Source organism: Ziziphus jujuba, chromosome 7 (assembly GCF_031755915.1).
Source record: "Ziziphus jujuba cultivar Dongzao chromosome 7, ASM3175591v1".
NCBI lineage: Eukaryota > Viridiplantae > Streptophyta > Magnoliopsida > Rosales > Rhamnaceae > Ziziphus > Ziziphus jujuba.
This window is the reverse complement of record NC_083385.1, coordinates 28810345-28830368: the sequence shown is the minus strand read 5'-3', so window position 1 is coordinate 28830368 and position 20024 is coordinate 28810345. Positions and strand designations below refer to the sequence as shown.

Below are 20024 nucleotides of genomic sequence, written 5' to 3'. Positions count from 1 at the left end.
GATTTTAGATGGTATATCAAAATTCTAAAGATGAATATAAGAAATTATACCATATATATTTTTTTTTCTATAAATAAGTGGCATCACGAAGTATTACTATGGAGTGACTAAAGTACTTTATAGTATTGCTTTGTGGTTCATACAGAGATATTGTTACATCATGTCAAAACATGCTTTAATATGTTTCTCATGGACACATCATGTTATGCATAATTTTATAAGTTTCTTTTCCAATTTACCTTCATAATTTTGAGTGTTGCTGGTGATTTATAAAAGTGAGTTTGCATTCATATGGTATCTGCCACACTGTTATGAACTCTACATTATAATCCATATACAGATTTTTAGAATATTCATTTTCTCATTAGCATTTGAATTTGGTTGTCTGATCCTTCTTCCATTGTTTGGACAAATATGTCCTTAGTGGATTGCAAAAGAAATTACACTTCTACAGAAACAAATTGAACGAGCAAATGAAAAAGGATGGCGGAGAGAATATCTTTTTCTTCTCTTTTTTGTTAAGAGTAATATGATATTTATGTGATCGTATGCTATTTCTTTATCTGGGGCATACTCTTTTCTCAGTGTGCAATGCTGCAAACAGTCCAAACTATCTAATCTCATAAAAATTTTTATGTGCTTATATCTGCAAAGTCAAACTTAAAGTAACAAGCTGCATATATATATATATATATATATGTATTTTATTTATATATTTATATATATGAGGTTCTTTTCCTCAAGTCACTCAAAATTATTTATGCATAACTAAAACTTTTTGTCTTGATAAATATGAATATGAACCTTAACCTGCAAATTTTGTTCACAATTGCTGAATATATTGGAAGAAAGCTACTTCTTCAGTCACCTTCAGAGCAATCACGATTATTAGAGAAGCTTCCAGGAGTAATTGCAGATGTAGTGGAGATCGAACCTGTTTTTGACAACTCATTCACAAAAGTAAAACAAGAACCAAACAGCTTGCCTGAATCACCTGTTGGACAGGCTTCTCAAACTCTCAGCACTAATTTGGGCAGTGAATCTAATTCCTCTCCAAATGGTAGAACAGATGTGGCAGGTTTGATAACCTTCTAATTCTCTGGAATCTATTCTCTTTTAATTTCCTTTGGTGGTTGTTTCCCATTACTTAAATAGGAGATGAACATGTTTTCTTGCAGAGAAACAAATTTAGACCATGCAAAGCTTACAGTTGAGGTTTGTAACAAGTAATACTAGGATTTGAAATTAAGATAGGTTTAGGTAAAATAAAAGAGAAAGCAATAACAATTTATAGAATGGTGCATAATTGACAAGTTATTCTCCTTGACCATGATATATTTACATAATTTACATAGCTGAAAGTTACCCTTGTCAGGATCTTTTAGCATACATAATACTACTATCGCTTGAAATCTTTAATTTTAATAAAAATGATGGCTCTTTAATCATGCTCATAAACTTGTTCTTCATATGTACTCCATTATTTGTTATGGATTGCTTTCTTCAATATGCTCTACTATTTTACTTGTTAAAAGATCCATGACAATCATTCTTTAAGTCAAAAACCTTCTTTAGAAGTATGTTGTCCCCAACTTTGAATATGCTATCTCCTGTAGTTTCTCTTCATTGCATTTTGGGCTTAATATCCTTTTGATAATATAAATTTATTTTTCTTCTAACATTACCCATTTGCTAACTGGGCTGGAGTTGCCCCAGAAACAAAACATCAATGCAATGTAGAGCTGCCTTAGGAATCTCATATCAGTGTCGAGGTAGATCTGCCTCAAGAATCTCATATCAGTGATTACGAAGTTCAGAGTGACCTTCGAAGGAAACGCCATCACCCAGTTTCAGAAATAAAGAAAAGATATTCAAAATCACTGTTTATGGAAGAAGTGCAGGAAAGACCTCTTTCTTTTGCTTCAGAAAGCCAGTCCAGTGTCATCCCTGAAAAGCAACATCAGGGTGACCCTGATATTGGAGAATGGAAAAATCAACCAACAGGTATACAAAAAGAACAGGTTGAAAACAAAAGCAGTAAATCAGTTGAGTTGGATGAGCTAAGTGACCACGACCGAGATCATGAGGATGTGCATGAAAATCCAACTCGTGCTGTGTGGTACTCTTTGGGTCCTCATGATGAAGTAATGGGCCCTTATTCTATGTCAATGCTAAAACAGTGGTGTCACACCACTTCTTATGAGATGAAATACAAAGTCTGGAAGGCAGGTCAGAGCCAAAAAGAAGCAATCTTCCTAACTGATGCTATACACCGGTTTGGATCTGATATTGGTGGAAAACGGACAGAACAACCAAATGAAATCCAAATGGAAGATATGGAAAACAAAAGCAGTAAATCGGTTAAGTTAATTGAGCTAAGTGACAGTGATGAAGATGGAGATTGTGAGGTTGCACATGAGAGCCCCACTTGTGCAGTGTGGCATTATTTGGGTCCTCATGGTCAAATAATGGGTCCTTATTCAATGGAGATGCCAAAACGGTGGCGTGATTCTAGTTCTTATGAGATGAAATACAAGGTTTGGAAGAAAGGTCAGAGCCAAAAAGATGCAATCTTTCTGAATGATGCCATACGCTGGGCTTTCTGCAATAGTTAGATTAGATATGGAAGTCCTTTTTGTTTCCCAGCTGCTGAAACTGTAAAGGTACATAGTTTGCTTTAGACTTGAAAGCTGAAAGCTATGTAATATCCAACAACTTTTTGTTTTAAGGAAAAAAAAAAAAAAAAGAGGTACCATTTCCTTTTTCTTCTTGTAGTATCTAGGAGTGAGTCTGTGTATACATGTTTTATAATTAGCCTGATCAAAGGCCACAAGTAGTAGAAAGAGCCTTGCAAGTTACAGTAGTTAGAAATGGGCATATACAGATAGAAAAATGCCTTTTTTTTTCATTTTTACTTTTTATTTTTTTTATTTTTTAAGTTTCCTTGCAGTTTGTGAAATATTTCACTTGGTTCCTTACACTACACTGGCAGGTCCAATCGAATTGTGAAAATAACTTGCTAGATGTCAAGGCTTCATGTAGGCTGTTCATGCTGTTTATATTTCTTGATTCAAAGTTTAATGGTTCCTCAGATAAACTGGAGAGAGAAAAGTGACAGCCTGACAGGCAACAAAAAGTTGCCTATGAATTGAGATGCTTTTGTTTTTTCGACTTAGCATTAAGGCATTAATACCTTTTTAAAGCAAACTAAAAAAATTATTAATACCCTTTTTTTTTTTAACATTTAATTTCAGATTTGTTTTCTTCACCTGATTTGGATTTGCTTTTCTTTTGGCACCTTTTCGATTTTACCTCTTTGACACGCCAAGATTTTTCTTTAATTCCACTAATAGATGATTGTCATTGTAAAATCATAATAAGAACAATTCAAGTTGCATATCAATGTAATAGCTAGTAAGATCTGTTAAAGAATTTTGCATTGCATTATAAAAAAGGAAGAGTGATTTATATAATGCATACGATCTTTTTCTTAGTATAGCCAGGTAATAGGAACTAGTTCAAGTTGAAGTTTTGAATGGCTCAGTATAAAGTAGTACATCCTAACTTAAAAGGTTGGATGGTACCAAACAAAAAAAATTCTACCCACCCTATCATATGGGATTCAATTATCTCCCATTGTCATATATCATAATTGTTTCTTCAAATAATAATCAAAGATTATTAAAGGTTTATATGTATATGTGTATATATATATATGTATATGTGTATGTATATATGTATATGTAGCTGACGATAGAAACATAAAAACAAAAGCAAAAATAAAGTTTCATTAATACCAAAACAAAAACCTTCAATAGAAAAAACATAAACTAATTAAGAATTTGCATTTAAAAAAAAAAAACACATAAATCTGGTTAATGAAAAACTAAATAACTAGTTATCATGAGTGGTAAAAAGAGCAGGAGATTTGGTGTAGAAGCGTTTGAGGAGAGAATAAATAGTTTCATCCAAGTCATATCGCAATTTTTTGTATTGACTCTCCAAGATCCCCTGCTCCCACTCTAACTGGCTCGCCTGTTTCCATAGATTCCCCAAGCTGTCTCTCTCCTCTTTCTCCAGCCACTTCACTTCTAATCCTTTTTCCTCGCAATATTCGTGAAATAATTTGGTAAAAGCATTACCACTTTCACTTTCACTTTCATTTTTGTTGATGATTTTCCGCTTCTTATTCTTTTTCTTCTTATTGTTGTTATCGTCGTCATCAACAGTATCATCAATTTTGTCGTTAACCATCACCTTCTTTCTCTTCTTTTCTTCAGATTCAGAGTCGGATACACATTCGTCCCATATCTGCTTGGATAGCTCGAATACCCTCTTGCTATGTGAATCATAATCAATTGATAAGTTTGGATCCGTCAGTTTATTTTTTTTATTTTGTATATACTTTCTCTTTAAGCGTTTGACCTTATCGATGAGCTGTTCTCTTGATACATCAGCCACAAGAGAATCCTTGATAACGGAATAATAATGGATGACGTTCAGCCACAAGAGAATCCTTGATAACGGAATAATAATGGATGACGTTGTTTTTTCTCGCTCCACACTATTATCTTCTTCTTCTTCCTCTTTTTCTTTTCTGGTACGTACTCTTCTTCTTCTTCGGAATCACGTACCACTTCCATTTCGTAGTCACTTGATTCGTACGTACTTGTGGAATGACTTGACGCCATGGATGCACTAAAAACAGAATATCTAATATTAAAAGTTTTTGGCTGATTAATAAGAGAGCTATGTGGGTATCAGTTTTGGCTTATAACCCATATATACACATAATAAATGAAGACTTGAAGAGTAGAAGCCTCTCTTTTCTTCCCGCCCATTTAATTTTTATTTTTTTACTGTATTATTATTTCCCGCCAAACATTTAGGCTATTTATATATACATTATCAATCACTTAAATTGATTTATTGATTTGATAAAATGAAGGCATTTTCTTAGATTTTTGGTGTAGTGGCAAAAGCTTGAAAATTTGTAATTTTTGTTTTCCCGCATTTGGCAGCAAAGAAATCATTATTTTGAGTGATAGAATGTAAGTCAACATTTAATTAAACCGTTAATTGATACTTCTATGATAAATAAGGGAAACAAAATAAAGCTTTTCCATCTTATAAGATATATATATATATATATATATATATATATGGACAAGTAATTATCAACACGAATAATAACTGATTACTACATTATTTCAATTTTTTTTTTTTTATTTGACGAAATTTGCTTCCATATTGAATCACGTTTACTAAAATTAATAAATAAGGGGACCATCACCCATATAAAGGTTTATAACAAATAATCTATCAATTATATAATGTAATAGTCCATATTTATCTTTTAGAAAACTTTAAATGTCTTATATCCATATCCATATTTAACCATACTAACCAAAACAAGCTTTCTCTCTTCTAATTAAGTTTTCAATCCAAACCATTTCTTGATTTCTCAACCCCATGATTCTCTCTTCTTTATTTAGGTATTAAATTTTATTTCGAAAACAGAAATAGTGACCAATTTTTTTCACATTGTCAACCCAAAATGACTTTTTGTTTCCCCCCAAAAAAAAAAAATATATATATATATATATATGTATATATAATATTCCTCCTTTGAATTGTCTGTGTTTTTTTTCCTGCGTTTGCTACCTGGTAGCAAGATAGTGGTTAGTTTCCCACACCAAAAAAAAAAAAAAAAAAAAAAATGTCAGGTTGTTACATGTTGAAAATGGAATTGGGAGAGTGCAAATCGACGTTTAATCTGGAGAAAGCAGTGTGCAATCATGGTTTCTTCATGATGGCTCCAAACAATTGGATTCCCTCCACCAAAACGCTGCAGCGTCCACTTCGACTCTCCGACGACACCACATCCACTGTCGTTTCCATTTCCCATCCTCCCTGCCACTCCTTTCTCCTCCTCAAAATCCTTCTTCATTCTCAATTCCCTCCTTCTTCACCAGATCGCCATGCTATACTGGTATATTATACATTAATGTACTATACATACATTAATCTACCTCTCATCAATCATCAGGATATCACGCATGATTAAATTATAATATATGTGGATTTACACATATATTTAAAAACTTTGATACGCATGAGTTCACAATATTAAAAATTTATCAAAAAGGACTGGTGATGAGAGAATTGTTAACTGTACATCTATGTTGCCAATTCCCGATAACATTTTTATTTCGGAAGATGTGCATTTTAATCCCTCTTTAAATGTCATCTCTTCCCACCATGGAAGCTGAGCAGGCAGAAACCTCTGTATAGCTGTACATTGATATTAATATTTCTCTCTCTCTCTCTCTCTTTCTCTATTGTATACAATATGGCGTACGTTTTATAGACTTAGTTTATTATATGAGTGCTCCACATCTGATTACATTCGTGTGGGCAGGCACAAGTGGGTCGAATGTTGAGAATATCAGAAAGGGACGAAAGAGATGTGAGGGAGTTTCAGAAAGCATGTCCGAAAGCAAAAGCGAGAGGTTTCGGTCGACTTTTCCGTTCACCTTCTATCTTTGAAGATGCCGTCAAGTCCATCCTCCTTTGCAATTGCACGTATGAACTTCATTTTGTTTTATTTTTTAATTTTTATCATTCTTAATTATTAGCACTAGAAAAATTGTTCACTAAACCAAAATATATATATATATATATATAGAGGGCCAAAAAAAAAAAAATTACATCTATAATTTCCAAAATATAGACGCAAATGGATATTTGTTCTACAAATACTCTTTCTTCCTCAAACGATGACAAGTTCGGAGGTTGAGAACATAAATGTTGATAATTAGTTCTACATTTTATAACAAATAAATAACCTTTTTCTTTTTTTTCCTGTATATATAAGTAATTAATGTAAATAAAAAATAAAAGCCATCAAAAACTTTTAAATTACAGTTAATATACTCGTATTTTTCATTCACATGCATTGATCAATTACGGTTAAATTTACTTGGACTGCATTTCCCTTTCAGCAAATTGAGCTATAATTTTTCTTAAGTTTTTCTAACTCCCTTTTTTCAATTTTGTTCTCATTGGTCAATTATATTAATTAGGTGGTCAAAGTCATTGCAAATGGCTCAAGCTCTCTGTGAGCTTCAATTTGAATTGACAAATACTCGCAAAGGCAAAGGTAAAAGGAAACGAGGAAAAAGTAGTACTCCAATACAAGCTGAAGTTAGAATGGGCAATTTTCCAACTTCAAAAGAACTAGCCAGTCTTGATGAAAGTTATTTACGCGAAAAGTATCCAGTTTTAGGATACAGAGCAAAATACATTCTACAACTTGCAAAAAATGTTGAATCTGGTCGAGTTTCGCTTGAAGAAATGGAGGAAACTATGAACAAGGAACCCTATGATTACGAGCGAGTGTACCAAGAATTGAGTCATCTGAATGGTTTTGGTCCCTATACATGTGCCAATGTTTTCATGTGCATTGGAAACTATCAAAGTGTTCCAGTAGACACAGAAACTATAAGACATATACAACAGGTACGTTACTTTATCATATAAATAATTGTTAATATTGTTTATGTCAGTCCGTTTTAATAATTTTACCTTTAAAATCTTTTTTTTATTTATTAGAAATCAGCTTTTACTCGAGTTATTGATATGAGACATTTAAAGAAATCTAAATATATATATATATTATATATATTATATTGTAGAATCAACCTGTGAAATTCATGTTTTGTTGATCTGTTTGCAGGTGCATGGAAGGAAAACTTGCGACAAGAAAACAGTTAAGAAACAAGTTGAAGAAATTTATGACAAATTTGCACCATTCCAGTGCTTGGCATATTGGTATGGATTGTTAGTGGCTTGTTGTAATATTTCCTATCATGTATTATTTTTCTGTTATTAATGAAATATGGAATGATCATTTTCGTTATTTATTTATTTATTTATTTTTCTACACTCTTTTGTTTTAAATTCAACCTCTGACTCACAAGATTATACTAAACTGGATTTGTTTACAGGATGGAACTGTTGGACTCCTACGAAGATAAATTTGGAAAGCTAAGTGAGTTGTCCAAATCTAGCTATTCAATACTGAGTGGTAGATTAACCCAAAAAAAATAATGAGTCATAGACTATTTTCGGGAGTCTAAATCTCAAAAGGTCTATTTTTGTCAAAAAAAAAAATCTCAAAAGGTCTAAAGAATTGATTTTCTTTGTTTTTTTCTTATACTCTTTTTATGTTATGGTTACAGTAATATTACCAATGACTAGGTTTAGCCCATGGGTTTTGCACGTGTATTGAGGTGTACTATAGGTAGATCCACAAATTAAAAATAAAATATTTTTTATTTATTAGTGTTAATTAATTAATATATTTTTTAAAAAAATAATATATTATAATTTTTTTAAAATTTCAATTAAAATATTTATACATTTAATGAAAATGATTATTTGAAAAATTTTATTTTAGATCAAGAGTGATAATCAAAATTTTGATTATAAAATATTTATTAATTAATATATATTAGCATTACATTTAATTTTTAAAATTATATTGTTAATATTATAGAAGTTTAAAATTATATTGTTAATATTATAAAAGAATAAAATTAAAACTAAAAAATAATATTTTTAATTTAATCAATACAATTTTATAAAAAAAATAATAAAAACATATTACAATGTTAAAATTTAAATAAAAAAATTATATAACTTATTAATTTCTATTTGAAAAAAAAAAAAAAAAAACTTTTTAGTTGGTGCTTGTGTAATGGGTGCCACTGAAAGGTCAAATCGGACAACAGGAATAAAAGAAAAAAAATTACCGTAGTACAGTTAAAGTACTAATCACAGTGGAAAACGACAAAAGAGTAAGGTAAAAAATTGAAAGATTAAGTCTTTTCTGCAAAAACTTTGGGAGGTCTGAAAATCTATTATTCAACCCACGTGGGACCTATATGTTAGACCCACATTAAAAGCCAATAAAATTAAAAAAATCTAAAACAGAACAATAAGCAAAAGATGCAGTCGTTTTTGAATAATTTTAAACAATAAAAAAGACCAAGACCCATCGGCATTTCTCATTTATAGTACAGACCTTGTGATAAAATAATTCAGTTATATCATAATAAATTTGTGTTGGTAGATTTGATAAAATAGTTTAATCATTGAAAATATCTCCAAATGGAATCAAGTAGGCCGGATGAAATTCTTCTTTCCCTTGGATTCGATGATACTTAAAATGGTTGGCTAAATAATATGTTCTATAATTGCAATTTATTTGATTTGGAATTTAAAATGACAAATTTACATCTTGGTATCCGATACTAAAATGATGATGTTTGGTTGGTTGAATGGAATGGAGGGGGAATAGAATTCATGACATTTGATTAGAATCATGATATTCTTTTTGTTTGGTATGACTAAATAAGTATGGTTGGAATGAGGATTCCATTTCCTCATACATTCTTTCTTTAATTTATAGAAAAATATATACACATATTTGGTTAAACTTATAATTGAAAAATACTCCAGTGTTGTGCTATATAGAGCAACAACAATAATAACAGGTTGTCCAATCAAAAAACAACAGCCATAGATAATAGTTCTTTATGTTGGACTGGGCGGCCAGTCATATATAGTTGTAAAATGACTAGTTCATGTGTATTTATCAAAATACTTAAACAATATGAATTTTTAACGCTTATTAAATATTTTTAATAAACACTTTATTAGTTATTAATTTTAAAAAACTCTAGACAAAAAAAAAAAAAAATTTTAAAAATTTTAAAAAAATTTTATTACTGGGCAGGCCCATGTGTTTATTTAGTATAATTAAAATGATGAAACTATCGAAAGAAAATAAATACTCTTAATATGAGAAATTAAAGAGATGAACTATAGAATAAAAAAATAAAAAATTGAAAAAAAAATTAAAAAAAAAGATTATAATGTGGTGAGGAAAATTAGAAAAAGATAGCAGAAGTAAAATAAAGAGAGATTTTTGATTAAAAAAAGACAATTAATAACATAGCATAAAGGTATTTTTGTCAAAATAGTTATTTTCCATGATCAATTCAATTGTTGGTTCTATTATTCAAGCTAACATTGGAAGCTATTCCATTTCCATTCTTAATTTCCATTTCATTTCTCTTTCTATTCCATTCCATTCTTACTTCATTTCACCAACCAAACACTATACAAGGGCTTAGCCATTTTTATGGTATTGGTGCATATAGCATTGAGATCCTCTATCACTGCCTGTCTGTCCCTTTTCCTATCCCTCCATTCATTTATTAACCAAAAAAATAAAAATAAAAAAAGCTATACATATTCACTTATTTCTTGCCCTCTTATTCCTCCATCTTCCACAATTGTGATAATATTAGAAGTTGGACGCTTTATGCCCCCCAAAAAGAAAAATTTTGCTGGTTAATGCCGTTGCTCTCTTCCTATGAATTCCGTATGGTCTAATATGTTTTGAAATCTAATATGTTTTATCGGGAAAATTAAAAAAAGAAAAAAGAAAAAAAGGAAATTTATTTTTGATGCCATAGTTTAGCCTCTTATGCATCCCTAATGCATAATCGGAAAACAAATTAAACTTTTTGAAAACCAATCATTTTTTTTTTTTTTTTTTGAGGGCATTCCCTATGGTCTAAATCATTATGCCTCCTGAATCTCTCATTGGTCAAATGCATTTTAGACTCCAATCCTTCCAAGCTGTGCAAGCAAACTCAAGAAACGTTCTGATCTTCCTTTGGCCACTAGAGGATCCAAATCCCTTATATAATCCTTACTTTTGCATGTCTCTGCCTTTGTTTCTTCTCCATTTATCTTCATTATATCCTTCATCTCTACTTTAAAAACAGGGCAATCTCCAAATACTGGTGATTTTCAAGAATGGGAAAGAAAGTAATGGAGTTAAGCTTGCCACCATTCCTTTTTTTTTTTTTTTTTTAAATTGAGGTGTCAATTATTTATTGGTGAGATTGGGAAGAGACAGATAATTGGGAACGGAGAGGATCCAAATCTGTGCATATTTTTTAAAGTTTAAAGCATAGCATTATCAATTTCATAACTATGAGGCAAAATTTAGCAATCTTTAAATTTAGTTGATTAGATTGGACTGGTTTGTTTTAAATCCAAACCAATTAAATTAAAGTATTTCAAATTTAATTTAATGTGATTAGGTAGAACTTGTAATAATTTGCTCCAATGCAATTCAGTTCGACAAATTATTAAAAGGGGCACTAATAGTTCAAGAAATATTAGTCTAAATCGGCCTTTCATTTGATTTATAAACATGTTAAATTGTAAATGTTATTTTATTTTATTTTTTTGGGGAAAAAAAAATTATCACTGTCAGTAGGAAGTTGCAATAAAATAAAAATAGGGAAATAAATATGAAAAAAGAAAGTGAGTATTTCATAATCTAATCCAAAACAAATTCAACGGCATCATTGTCAAAAGTTGACTCTCTTAAAGTAGTTGCATCCACGAAGATCCTCCGAAAAGCTCACACAATGCCACGTGTAAAACATTCACACTTTCTTCCTGATTTGCTGACGTTAAGGCCTTGTTTGGGTCTACTGTTTTATTTCTTTCTTGTTTGCTGGAAAAAAGAATGACACAGAGTTCGTTGTTATGTGGAGCTGGTGCGGAACTCTGTTTCCAACTTTCCACCATTGCCTAATTTTAATTGGCCATTCGTATTTTTAGGATCAACCCAGATCCGAAAATCTCTCATTTTATCTCTCTCTTTCTTTCTTGCTGTTTCTCTCTCTAGAATTTCTTGTCTGGCACGACCCACTATTTTTCATTCCAAGGAGGGAATGAAAAACGTCTTTTGAAACCAGATAAACAGTAGCTGTCTTGGTGCGCATTTTGGTTGTTTTGTTTGCCTCTCATTGGTTTTTCCAGTGCTTTATGATGAATTTACGTTGTTGATTTTTGGGTTCATTCATTTTTTGTCTGGAAAAACAAGTACTGGCATTTCATTTTTTTTTCCCCTTTTTTGAGCTTGTTGTCTTTGGACCAGTTCTTAAGAAATGTGGATTTCAGATTTTGTTATTAATTTAGAGATCAGACCTATGAGATTGTATTAATGTAAAGAATTGCTGATGTGCATAGTCTCCTTTGTTGGGTTTCGTTGGAGTCCTTTTAAATTTGGGATCTGGGTTCTTTGTTTTTCAAGAACAGGTTCATTGGATCTTTCAATTTGGAGGTTACTTTATTGTTCTTGGTGGGTTTTTAAGGTTTTGAGGGTTTGGGTTCTCTCTCATCACTCTTCATTGTAGAAGATTTTGATTGCATTGCAACTCAGATGTTCATATATTCAAAGAGATACTTTGAAGGAAGTGCAGAAGAAAGTATATTTCTTGGTGTACGCTTGAGTAATTGAAGGATGTTAGTAGAATCTCAAGCATAAATTGCTGCCAAAAGTGCAGCTGGAAAAGATATTTTCTTAGGAAGGAGAGGAATTGTGCAGTTTTCTGAATAGAAACAGAAGGCTGAAGTGGAATCATGGGCTGCATTTGCTCAAAAGGGCTTTTAGCGCATCAATTTGTTGCTAAGAATCATGATCATGGTAGAAAAAAAGAATCAAAGTCGAACAACTGTTCCAAACAGTTAGAAGCTGGTGTGGGTGGAAATGATGCGACGGCGCAATTGATGTCAGTTCCTCCCACAGAAGAGAATTCAGTTTTGAATTCTATATCGGTAGATGAAGCGAGTAAAAAGCCGGAGGTTACTGAAAAGCATACAAAACCTCTGCTTCAAAAACGTTCATCAATGGAGGTTGGAGCCACTGGGGGACAAATACAGCCTAGGCTGACTAGAATAATTAGTGTGTCTAATGGTGAAAGGGGGGCACAAGTTGTTGCTGGCTGGCCTTCATGGTTGACCTCTGTGGCTGGAGAAGCAATCAGTGGATGGGTGCCTCGGAAGGCAGAGTCATTTGAGAAACTGGACAAGGTTAGTTTATTCAATTCTACTTCTATACATGTTGGCACTTAAAACTTTTATTCTTATATTTTGTTTCATGCAAATTGTAATGGATCCTATAACATACATTGTTAACTTTTTCAAAGTAATTAAATACATTGTGCATAAAGCATAGTCTTCGACTTTATTCCGGTCAAATTTCCTAAAATTTGAGCTTTCCCATCGAATTTTTATTTCTAGTTTTTATTGTTCTACATTTTGTTAGGAGATACTGTCTAATACCCAAGAGAGATAAATAAAAATGAAAATACCTGGATTTTATTGCCTTAATAATATTAAAAAGGAAATTGATGTAGTACATGATTTTCTTTTGTTTGAAAATACCTAGATTTGGTTTTTTTAGTTAATGATAAACAATAATTATATATATATATATATTTTAATTTTGAGTCCCCTGGCAATAATGCAGATTGGACAAGGAACTTATAGCAGTGTGTACAGAGCTCGTGATCTTGAATCAAACAAAATAGTTGCACTAAAGAAGGTGCGCTTTGCTAATATGGATCCGGAAAGTGTTCGTTTTATGGCAAGAGAAATTCTTATTCAGCGTAGGCTTGATCACCCAAATGTCATGAAACTTGAAGGTCTTATTACCTCGAGGACCTCAGGAAGCTTATATCTTATATTTGAGTATATGGAGCATGACCTTGCTGGCCTTGCTGCAAGACCTGAAATCAAGTTTAGTGAAGCCCAGGTACCTACATTGCATTGATCCATTCAATGATTTTGTCATGAATTGTCATCATAAAAGGTCATGCTAGTGACAAATGTTATATTTGTTATGAATTCCATTGTGGTGATGTGAATTACTGCAATTACAAATCTTAAAATGACTTTTGTTTTGTGTAACAATTCTACTTGAGCACTGTGATTTACCTTTTACTTGCGAAGTCACAGGCTTGATGTCCTAAATACTAGGTGTATCATATAATGCTCTGGGTTAGGATGTTATATATATGAGCATAAATTTTCTGATAAACTTTTTAATAGGTTTCAATTCAACTTTGGTTCAGAATGAATCACCATGATACATATAAGACACACATTCTACTGTGATGTTCTGCTCATCAGGTTTCACCTGCACATAGATTATCAGTTAGAGTTGCTCTTTTCACACCAGCATTATTAATCCCATATCAGAATGGAAGGAAAAGAATGGAATTCATTTGTTGGTCTTCCTCGTAGTGATTTTGCATGACGGGTGCACCCAGTGATATAAGTGCTTTTACCCCCTTTTTTTTTTTTTTTTTTTTTCTGATAAACTTTTTAATAGGTTTCAATTCAACTTTGGTTCAGAATGAATCACCATGATACATATAAGACACACATTCTACTGTGATGTTCTGCTCATCAGGTTTCACCTGCACATAGATTAGCAGTTAGAGTTGCTCTTTTCACACCAGCATTATTAATCCCATATCAGAATGGAAGGAAAAGAATGGAATTCATTTGTTGGTCTTCCTCGTAGTGATTTTGCATGACCGGTGCACCCAGTGATATAAGTGCTTTTACCCCCTTTTTTTTTTTTTTTTTTTTTTTTTTTTTCTCCCAAAGACCCAATGATATAGGTTAAGCATCTTTTATGTCTGGCTTGATATACATAAGTGAATTAAGCTTTTGGGGTTATTGGTAATTTTACATTATATCAGTGCTCTGATTGTGTGTCTGGTCTTGTTTTCAAATCCTATTAGCTCCTATTTATGATAATCTACTATTCTGAACACTTTATACATGTGGTAAGAGAATGCCAAGTGTTTGTTGTGTATGACTTGATATATATAGTTGAGTTCTTTCTTAACAGTTTAAAATTTTCAGATTAACTATAACTTAACAATATACAATATCAGAAGTTGTTAATATTTGCTTACAGAAAAATATATGTATACATATACATGAGTGACAAGAGGGTGGTTTTAGATCCCAGAAAATGTTTGTTGTGATTTTTTTTTTTTTTTTTTTTTTTTTTTACTTGCATCATAGTTGAAATTTTGTTGCATCTTTGAGAGAAAAACAAATGATTCTCTGTTGGTTTTGGCTTCGACGATGACACGCTGACATGCAATGCTTATCTTTGAAGGCTATCTAAATTCTGGTGTGCATTGCTCTAAGATCACTTAAGAAGATATATTTAGACAATGTCTGCGTGAGCCCCTTTTTTATTGTTGACTTGTGGTTTACGTACTTTCTTGAAGAGTTTTAATAATTAATCAAGAAAGTTTTCATCAGGAAAGAAAAGAGAAAAAGAAAAAATTATAAACTAATTTGAAGAAAATAGAATCTCTAGTTTTTCCTTGGATAATTTTGTTAAGGCAACCAGATATACTTGGTTCAATGATGTTTTAAGCATCCCTTACTAGTCTGACCTCTTAATTTCTTTTCTATTTTTTTTTTAATTTCTATTTATAGGTGAAGAAGTATATATTTGTGTAATTCCTATGTTTATATCATATGTTTGTCTTTTGTTTTCTTTTGGCCTCCAGATAAAATGTTATATGCAACAGCTTCTTTGTGGACTTGAACATTGTCACAGCCGTGGCGTTTTACATCGTGACATCAAGGGATCAAATCTTCTAATTGATAATTGTGGAAACCTAAAGATTGGTGATTTTGGGCTATCGACCTTCTACCATTCTAGTAAAAAACAGCCTCTAACAAGTCGTGTGGTAACCTTGTGGTACCGACCACCTGAACTATTGCTTGGATGTACAGACTATGGAGTTGCTGTGGATTTATGGAGTACCGGTTGTATCCTTGCAGAGCTGTTTTCTGGCAAGCCTATCATGCCTGGAAGGACAGAGGTACTTTTCCTTGACAGTAATGGATGTATCAATAAGCTCTAGACTTGATCTAATGGAATATCTATCAAACATTTTAAAGAGATCCAATAAATGTTTCTAGATATGTAAATGATTTGATAATTGTCCAACCAATAAGAATGAGCTTGATTTTGCCGATGGTAACAGATTAATCAAATTTAATGAAGTTGGTTCGCCAATGAAATTTTATTGAGATATTGCAATGAGGAAGTTACTTTATCAGTTCATATCTTTCCTATGTGTACATAGGAACATAGGTTATGTGCTATCATAACTTATATGATTCTACTTATGGAACCACGGATACATCTTTTGAATTTAGCATCAAGATTTATTTTTTTTATTTACTATCTCAGGTGGAGCAACTACATAAGATCTTCAAACTTTGCGGGTCGCCTTCCGAAGAATACTGGAAGAAATCAAAATTGCCTCATGCAACTGTTTTTAAACCTACACATCCATACAAGCGTTCTGTTACTGATGCATTCAGAGAGTTTCCTTCATCAGCATTGTCCCTATTGGACGTCCTTCTTGCAATAGAACCTGAAGGCCGTGGATCAGCTTCTTCTGCACTCCAGAATGAGGTAATTATGGGTGTGCCATACATCAGGTTGCCCATTGCAATTAGGTTTTCAAGCTTCTCGACTTGCAAAACATTGAGATTCAAGAGAATGCAAAGAATTAAAACTGACTATCTATTATTTCACATGCTAGACTCTGTATGCTTTTTAATCAATCTCTAAATTGGATCACTGTACATATTAACTTAAAGTTCATTTTAACACATAACTATGTATGACATTTATAAGACCCTTTGCCGCGTTTAATTTGGAATTGATATGTCCCAACTAAAACAAAATGTTGACTTCTTGTTCTTTGGTTCTTCACCACCACCACACAACCCACCCACCCCCCCCCCCCCCCCCCTCTAAATAAAAATATGAGAGAAAGTGGCAATCCTAAAGTAGTTATCATGATTTGGAAAATTTTATTCATGACAAGGTGGTTAAAACAACATTAATTTGGATTTCCCATCTACGCATTCACTAACTGGATGGAATGCTAATATACCATCCTACATTTTGTTGCTTCAAGTGAAGTTGGATATTCCTAGTATTCTTAAAAGTACAGGCTTTTAATTCTTGGAGTTAGAGTTTGGTTCTGAGTTTTTTCCCCCTCTCCTCCAGTTCTTCATAACAAAGCCTCTTCCTTGTGATCCATCAACATTGCCAAAGTATCCGCCAAGCAAGGAGTTTAATGCCAAGCTTCGAGATGAGGAAGTGAGAAGGTTAGCTATTTCTTAATTCTTCAACCCTATTCTAAACATAATAACCTCTTAGGAGGAATCATGTTGCTAGTGGTTTGTCCCTAAGCTTTTACGTTTGATTGTTATGTTAATAAAGAAGCCTTCATCTTTATGTAGACCACTATCAGAATGGTTATTGATCTGAAGGTTTGATTCCTTGGTACAAAGGAATAATTTATAAAATGGATTTTATTTTATTTGGGGAAGACAAGTGCTCCTATTCTTTCTTTACCTGAAAATAGTGGGGGGCATTCAGTTATTGATGAAATGATGAGAAAAATTGGATTCTATATGTCAATCACTCCAATTGAGGATAGGATTGACTATAAATGTTTGAAATTCTTTTCCTGTTTCTACAGCCTTAACATATTCTATTCATTCATCTAAACTGTAGGCGAAGAGTAACTGTTGGAAAAGGACAAGGACATGAATCGGTTAGAAAGGGGTCTAGAGAATCCAAGGTTGTACCAGCACCAGATGGCAATGCTCAGTTGCAGGCTTCCATACAGGTATCTCTATGTATATGTCTATGTTATATCTTACTTACAGTTCATGAAGAACAAGCATGTAAGGTTTTACACTTTTTTGTTTTTTTGTTTCCTAATCCAGAAACACCAAGGGCAGAATAACCAAAAAACAGCCACAGAAAAGTACAGTCTTGAGCCTACAAGAGACACAACACATGGTTTCTTCTCCCATTCAGGCCAGTCAATGCATCCGAGTGCATTTGGATCCTCAAGGAATATGAATGCGTGCTCTAGCCACTATATGAATGGTGAAGACTTGAGAATGCAGGAATCTTGCACACATCGTGCAGCATCCCAATTATCTAGATTTTCCAGTTCAGTTGCAGTTCGAGGTGCTTCAAAATTTGATGGTGTCTTACAGACCAGTGTGAATCCACACTGGCCAGAGGAGCGTATTAGTGCCAGATATTGTCATCATGATAATGGTGCTTCCTCTGAAAAACATGTTTGGTCGCATCATTTGCAAGATAGGCGGAGGTCTGCTCATAAGAAAGATGAACAACCATTGGGAAAGGAGTCTGCAGCGGTAAGTTACTAAGACAATATTTAAGATATTTCTTTTAGACACTTTTCAGTTCTTCATAGCCTGTGGATTTGAAAGTAATGCTTTGCCTTATTTATTTAAAGTTTTTTAAAGCCATTTTCCACCATATGCAAGTCCTGAGTCCATGATATGACGGTTTTAAACAGATAATTGCTTGCGGCAAAAAGTTTATAATCTTGTATAAATTTTGTTTTCCCTTTCTTGCATTTTAAATGATGATTCAAATTCTGTAACCAAGTGGCTTGAATGCTTATACTAGTGGTTTACTTTCTGTTGAGTTGTTAAATATTGAGATTAATCACTTGCCTTTGCTTGTACCCTTAGGTTTATGCACCTAAGAAGAGTCGGATACACTACTCTGGACCATTAATGCCTCCAGGAGGAAATCTTGAGGAGATGCTCAAAGAGCACGAGAAGCAAATCCAACACGCAGTGCGTAAAGCTCGCGTGGAAAAGGATAAAACCAAGAAAAGTGAAAATGTACAAAACGAATCAGTACTTAGTCATGGAAGAAAGGGCAGGTGATGACCGAGAGTGATTGGAACATGGGCATAGTTGTTACTAAACAGGAAGATACACCACTTTTCTTTGGCATTGTACAGATCTCAAAACCAAAATTTGGAATTCAGAGCTTCTCTGGGTTTACATGGCACCAAAAGTTTATTTCACCATCAGAGGTAAAAGCATAAATTCCTAATCATCCATATGTTGCAGATGCAATGTGAAGCTATCAAAATCCTTCAGCATTGTCCTCCAGGGTACATCAGCTTCGTTAGGCAAAAGTGCCTTAAACTCTGAGTTGGAATCCTTCCCCCAGGATCAACAAAAGCAAAAGAAAAATAAAATTCCTTTGGCATTGACTTACATAGAAGTATATTGTTTGGTTGTCAGCTGATGAGAAGTTAGATTGGTTTGATGTTTGCTCAAATTCTTGCTGGAGACATACCTGTACAGCTGAAACCTGTTTTGATATTTAATCAGTCAGGCTTTAGTTAACTCATTCTGTGTAAAGGCTTAGCACTTGTCCAAAATTTGATCATTTATCCAAATGATTCCATTTATTTTTGTATTTTGTATATATATATATATATATATACTCTTTGTTAAATGATGTGCATTGATTTGTAGATTAAGATGTTCCAAATTGATATGGTGATGTAGCTGTAATTATGAACCATTAGATTAAATTATAAAGGACATAAACCAGAAAAAAAAAAAAATGGGAAAAAAAATCAATTGGTTAGCTGCATACAGACCTTTTTGAAGTATGGTCCAATAACAAAATTGTTACTGCAGTTTCAGTATAATCATTTGTACCCTACGATTTTAATCTGATAATTTTTAAAACCATAGAGGTTCGATTGTGTTTAGATTTAGTACAATCTTTTTAAAAAGGTGAATGATATTAATCCAAAATCATGGCCCAATGCAAGACATTTTTGTTATTTATGGTCAAGTCTAAAAAATTAATAAATTACGTTAAACAAAATACAAATAAAAAACTATATTTAAAAAATTAATTAAATTAAAACCAATAATGTAAATTTTTAAATCCCAAATACACCTCCAATTTAAAATAAATTAATGAATATCATTTACATTCTAAGTATTTTTTTTTAACTTAAAATCTCACATTTGCTATTCTTACAAAATGATTGAAAAGATTTCAAAATTAAATGGGCATGACATGAGTTCAATTTTTCTTACATTTTTTTTAAAAATTTTCTAAAATAAATATATTACAGCAACTCTTCTTTAAAAAAAAAAAAAAATCCTTTATTAAAAGGTATGTAATGTGTATAAGCTGGTACAATGATAAATAATAATAATAGTAG

The 20024-nt window shown here is 32.4% G+C and overlaps 3 protein-coding genes across 3 annotated transcripts; all 3 read left to right on the top strand.

Annotated features, from left to right (window-relative positions):
- The first annotated feature begins 833 nt into the window (after positions 1–833).
- LOC125423865 (zinc finger CCCH domain-containing protein 19) lies at positions 834–2905 on the top strand. Its single transcript, XM_048479555.2, has 2 exons — positions 834–1078; positions 1717–2905. The coding sequence occupies exon 2, from the start codon at positions 1887–1889 to the stop codon at positions 2613–2615; it is 729 nt and encodes a 242-aa protein (XP_048335512.1). The 5' UTR covers positions 834–1078; positions 1717–1886; the 3' UTR covers positions 2616–2905.
- Positions 2906–5743: 2838 nt separating this feature from the next.
- Positions 5744–12394, top strand: LOC125423787 (uncharacterized). The gene is made up of 6 exons (XM_048478931.2): positions 5744–5992; positions 6422–6585; positions 7086–7521; positions 7739–7833; positions 8010–8089; positions 12249–12394. Exons 1-6 carry the CDS (start codon positions 5744–5746, stop codon positions 12392–12394), a joined length of 1170 nt encoding a protein of 389 aa, XP_048334888.2.
- LOC107434205 (probable serine/threonine-protein kinase At1g09600) lies at positions 11600–19250 on the top strand. The gene is made up of 8 exons (XM_016045637.4): positions 11600–12966; positions 13406–13690; positions 15477–15794; positions 16169–16396; positions 17000–17100; positions 17513–17627; positions 17728–18171; positions 18514–19250. The coding sequence occupies exons 1-8, from the start codon at positions 12517–12519 to the stop codon at positions 18712–18714; spliced, it is 2142 nt and encodes a 713-aa protein (XP_015901123.3). The 5' UTR covers positions 11600–12516; the 3' UTR covers positions 18715–19250.
- Positions 19251–20024: the final 774 nt, after the last annotated feature.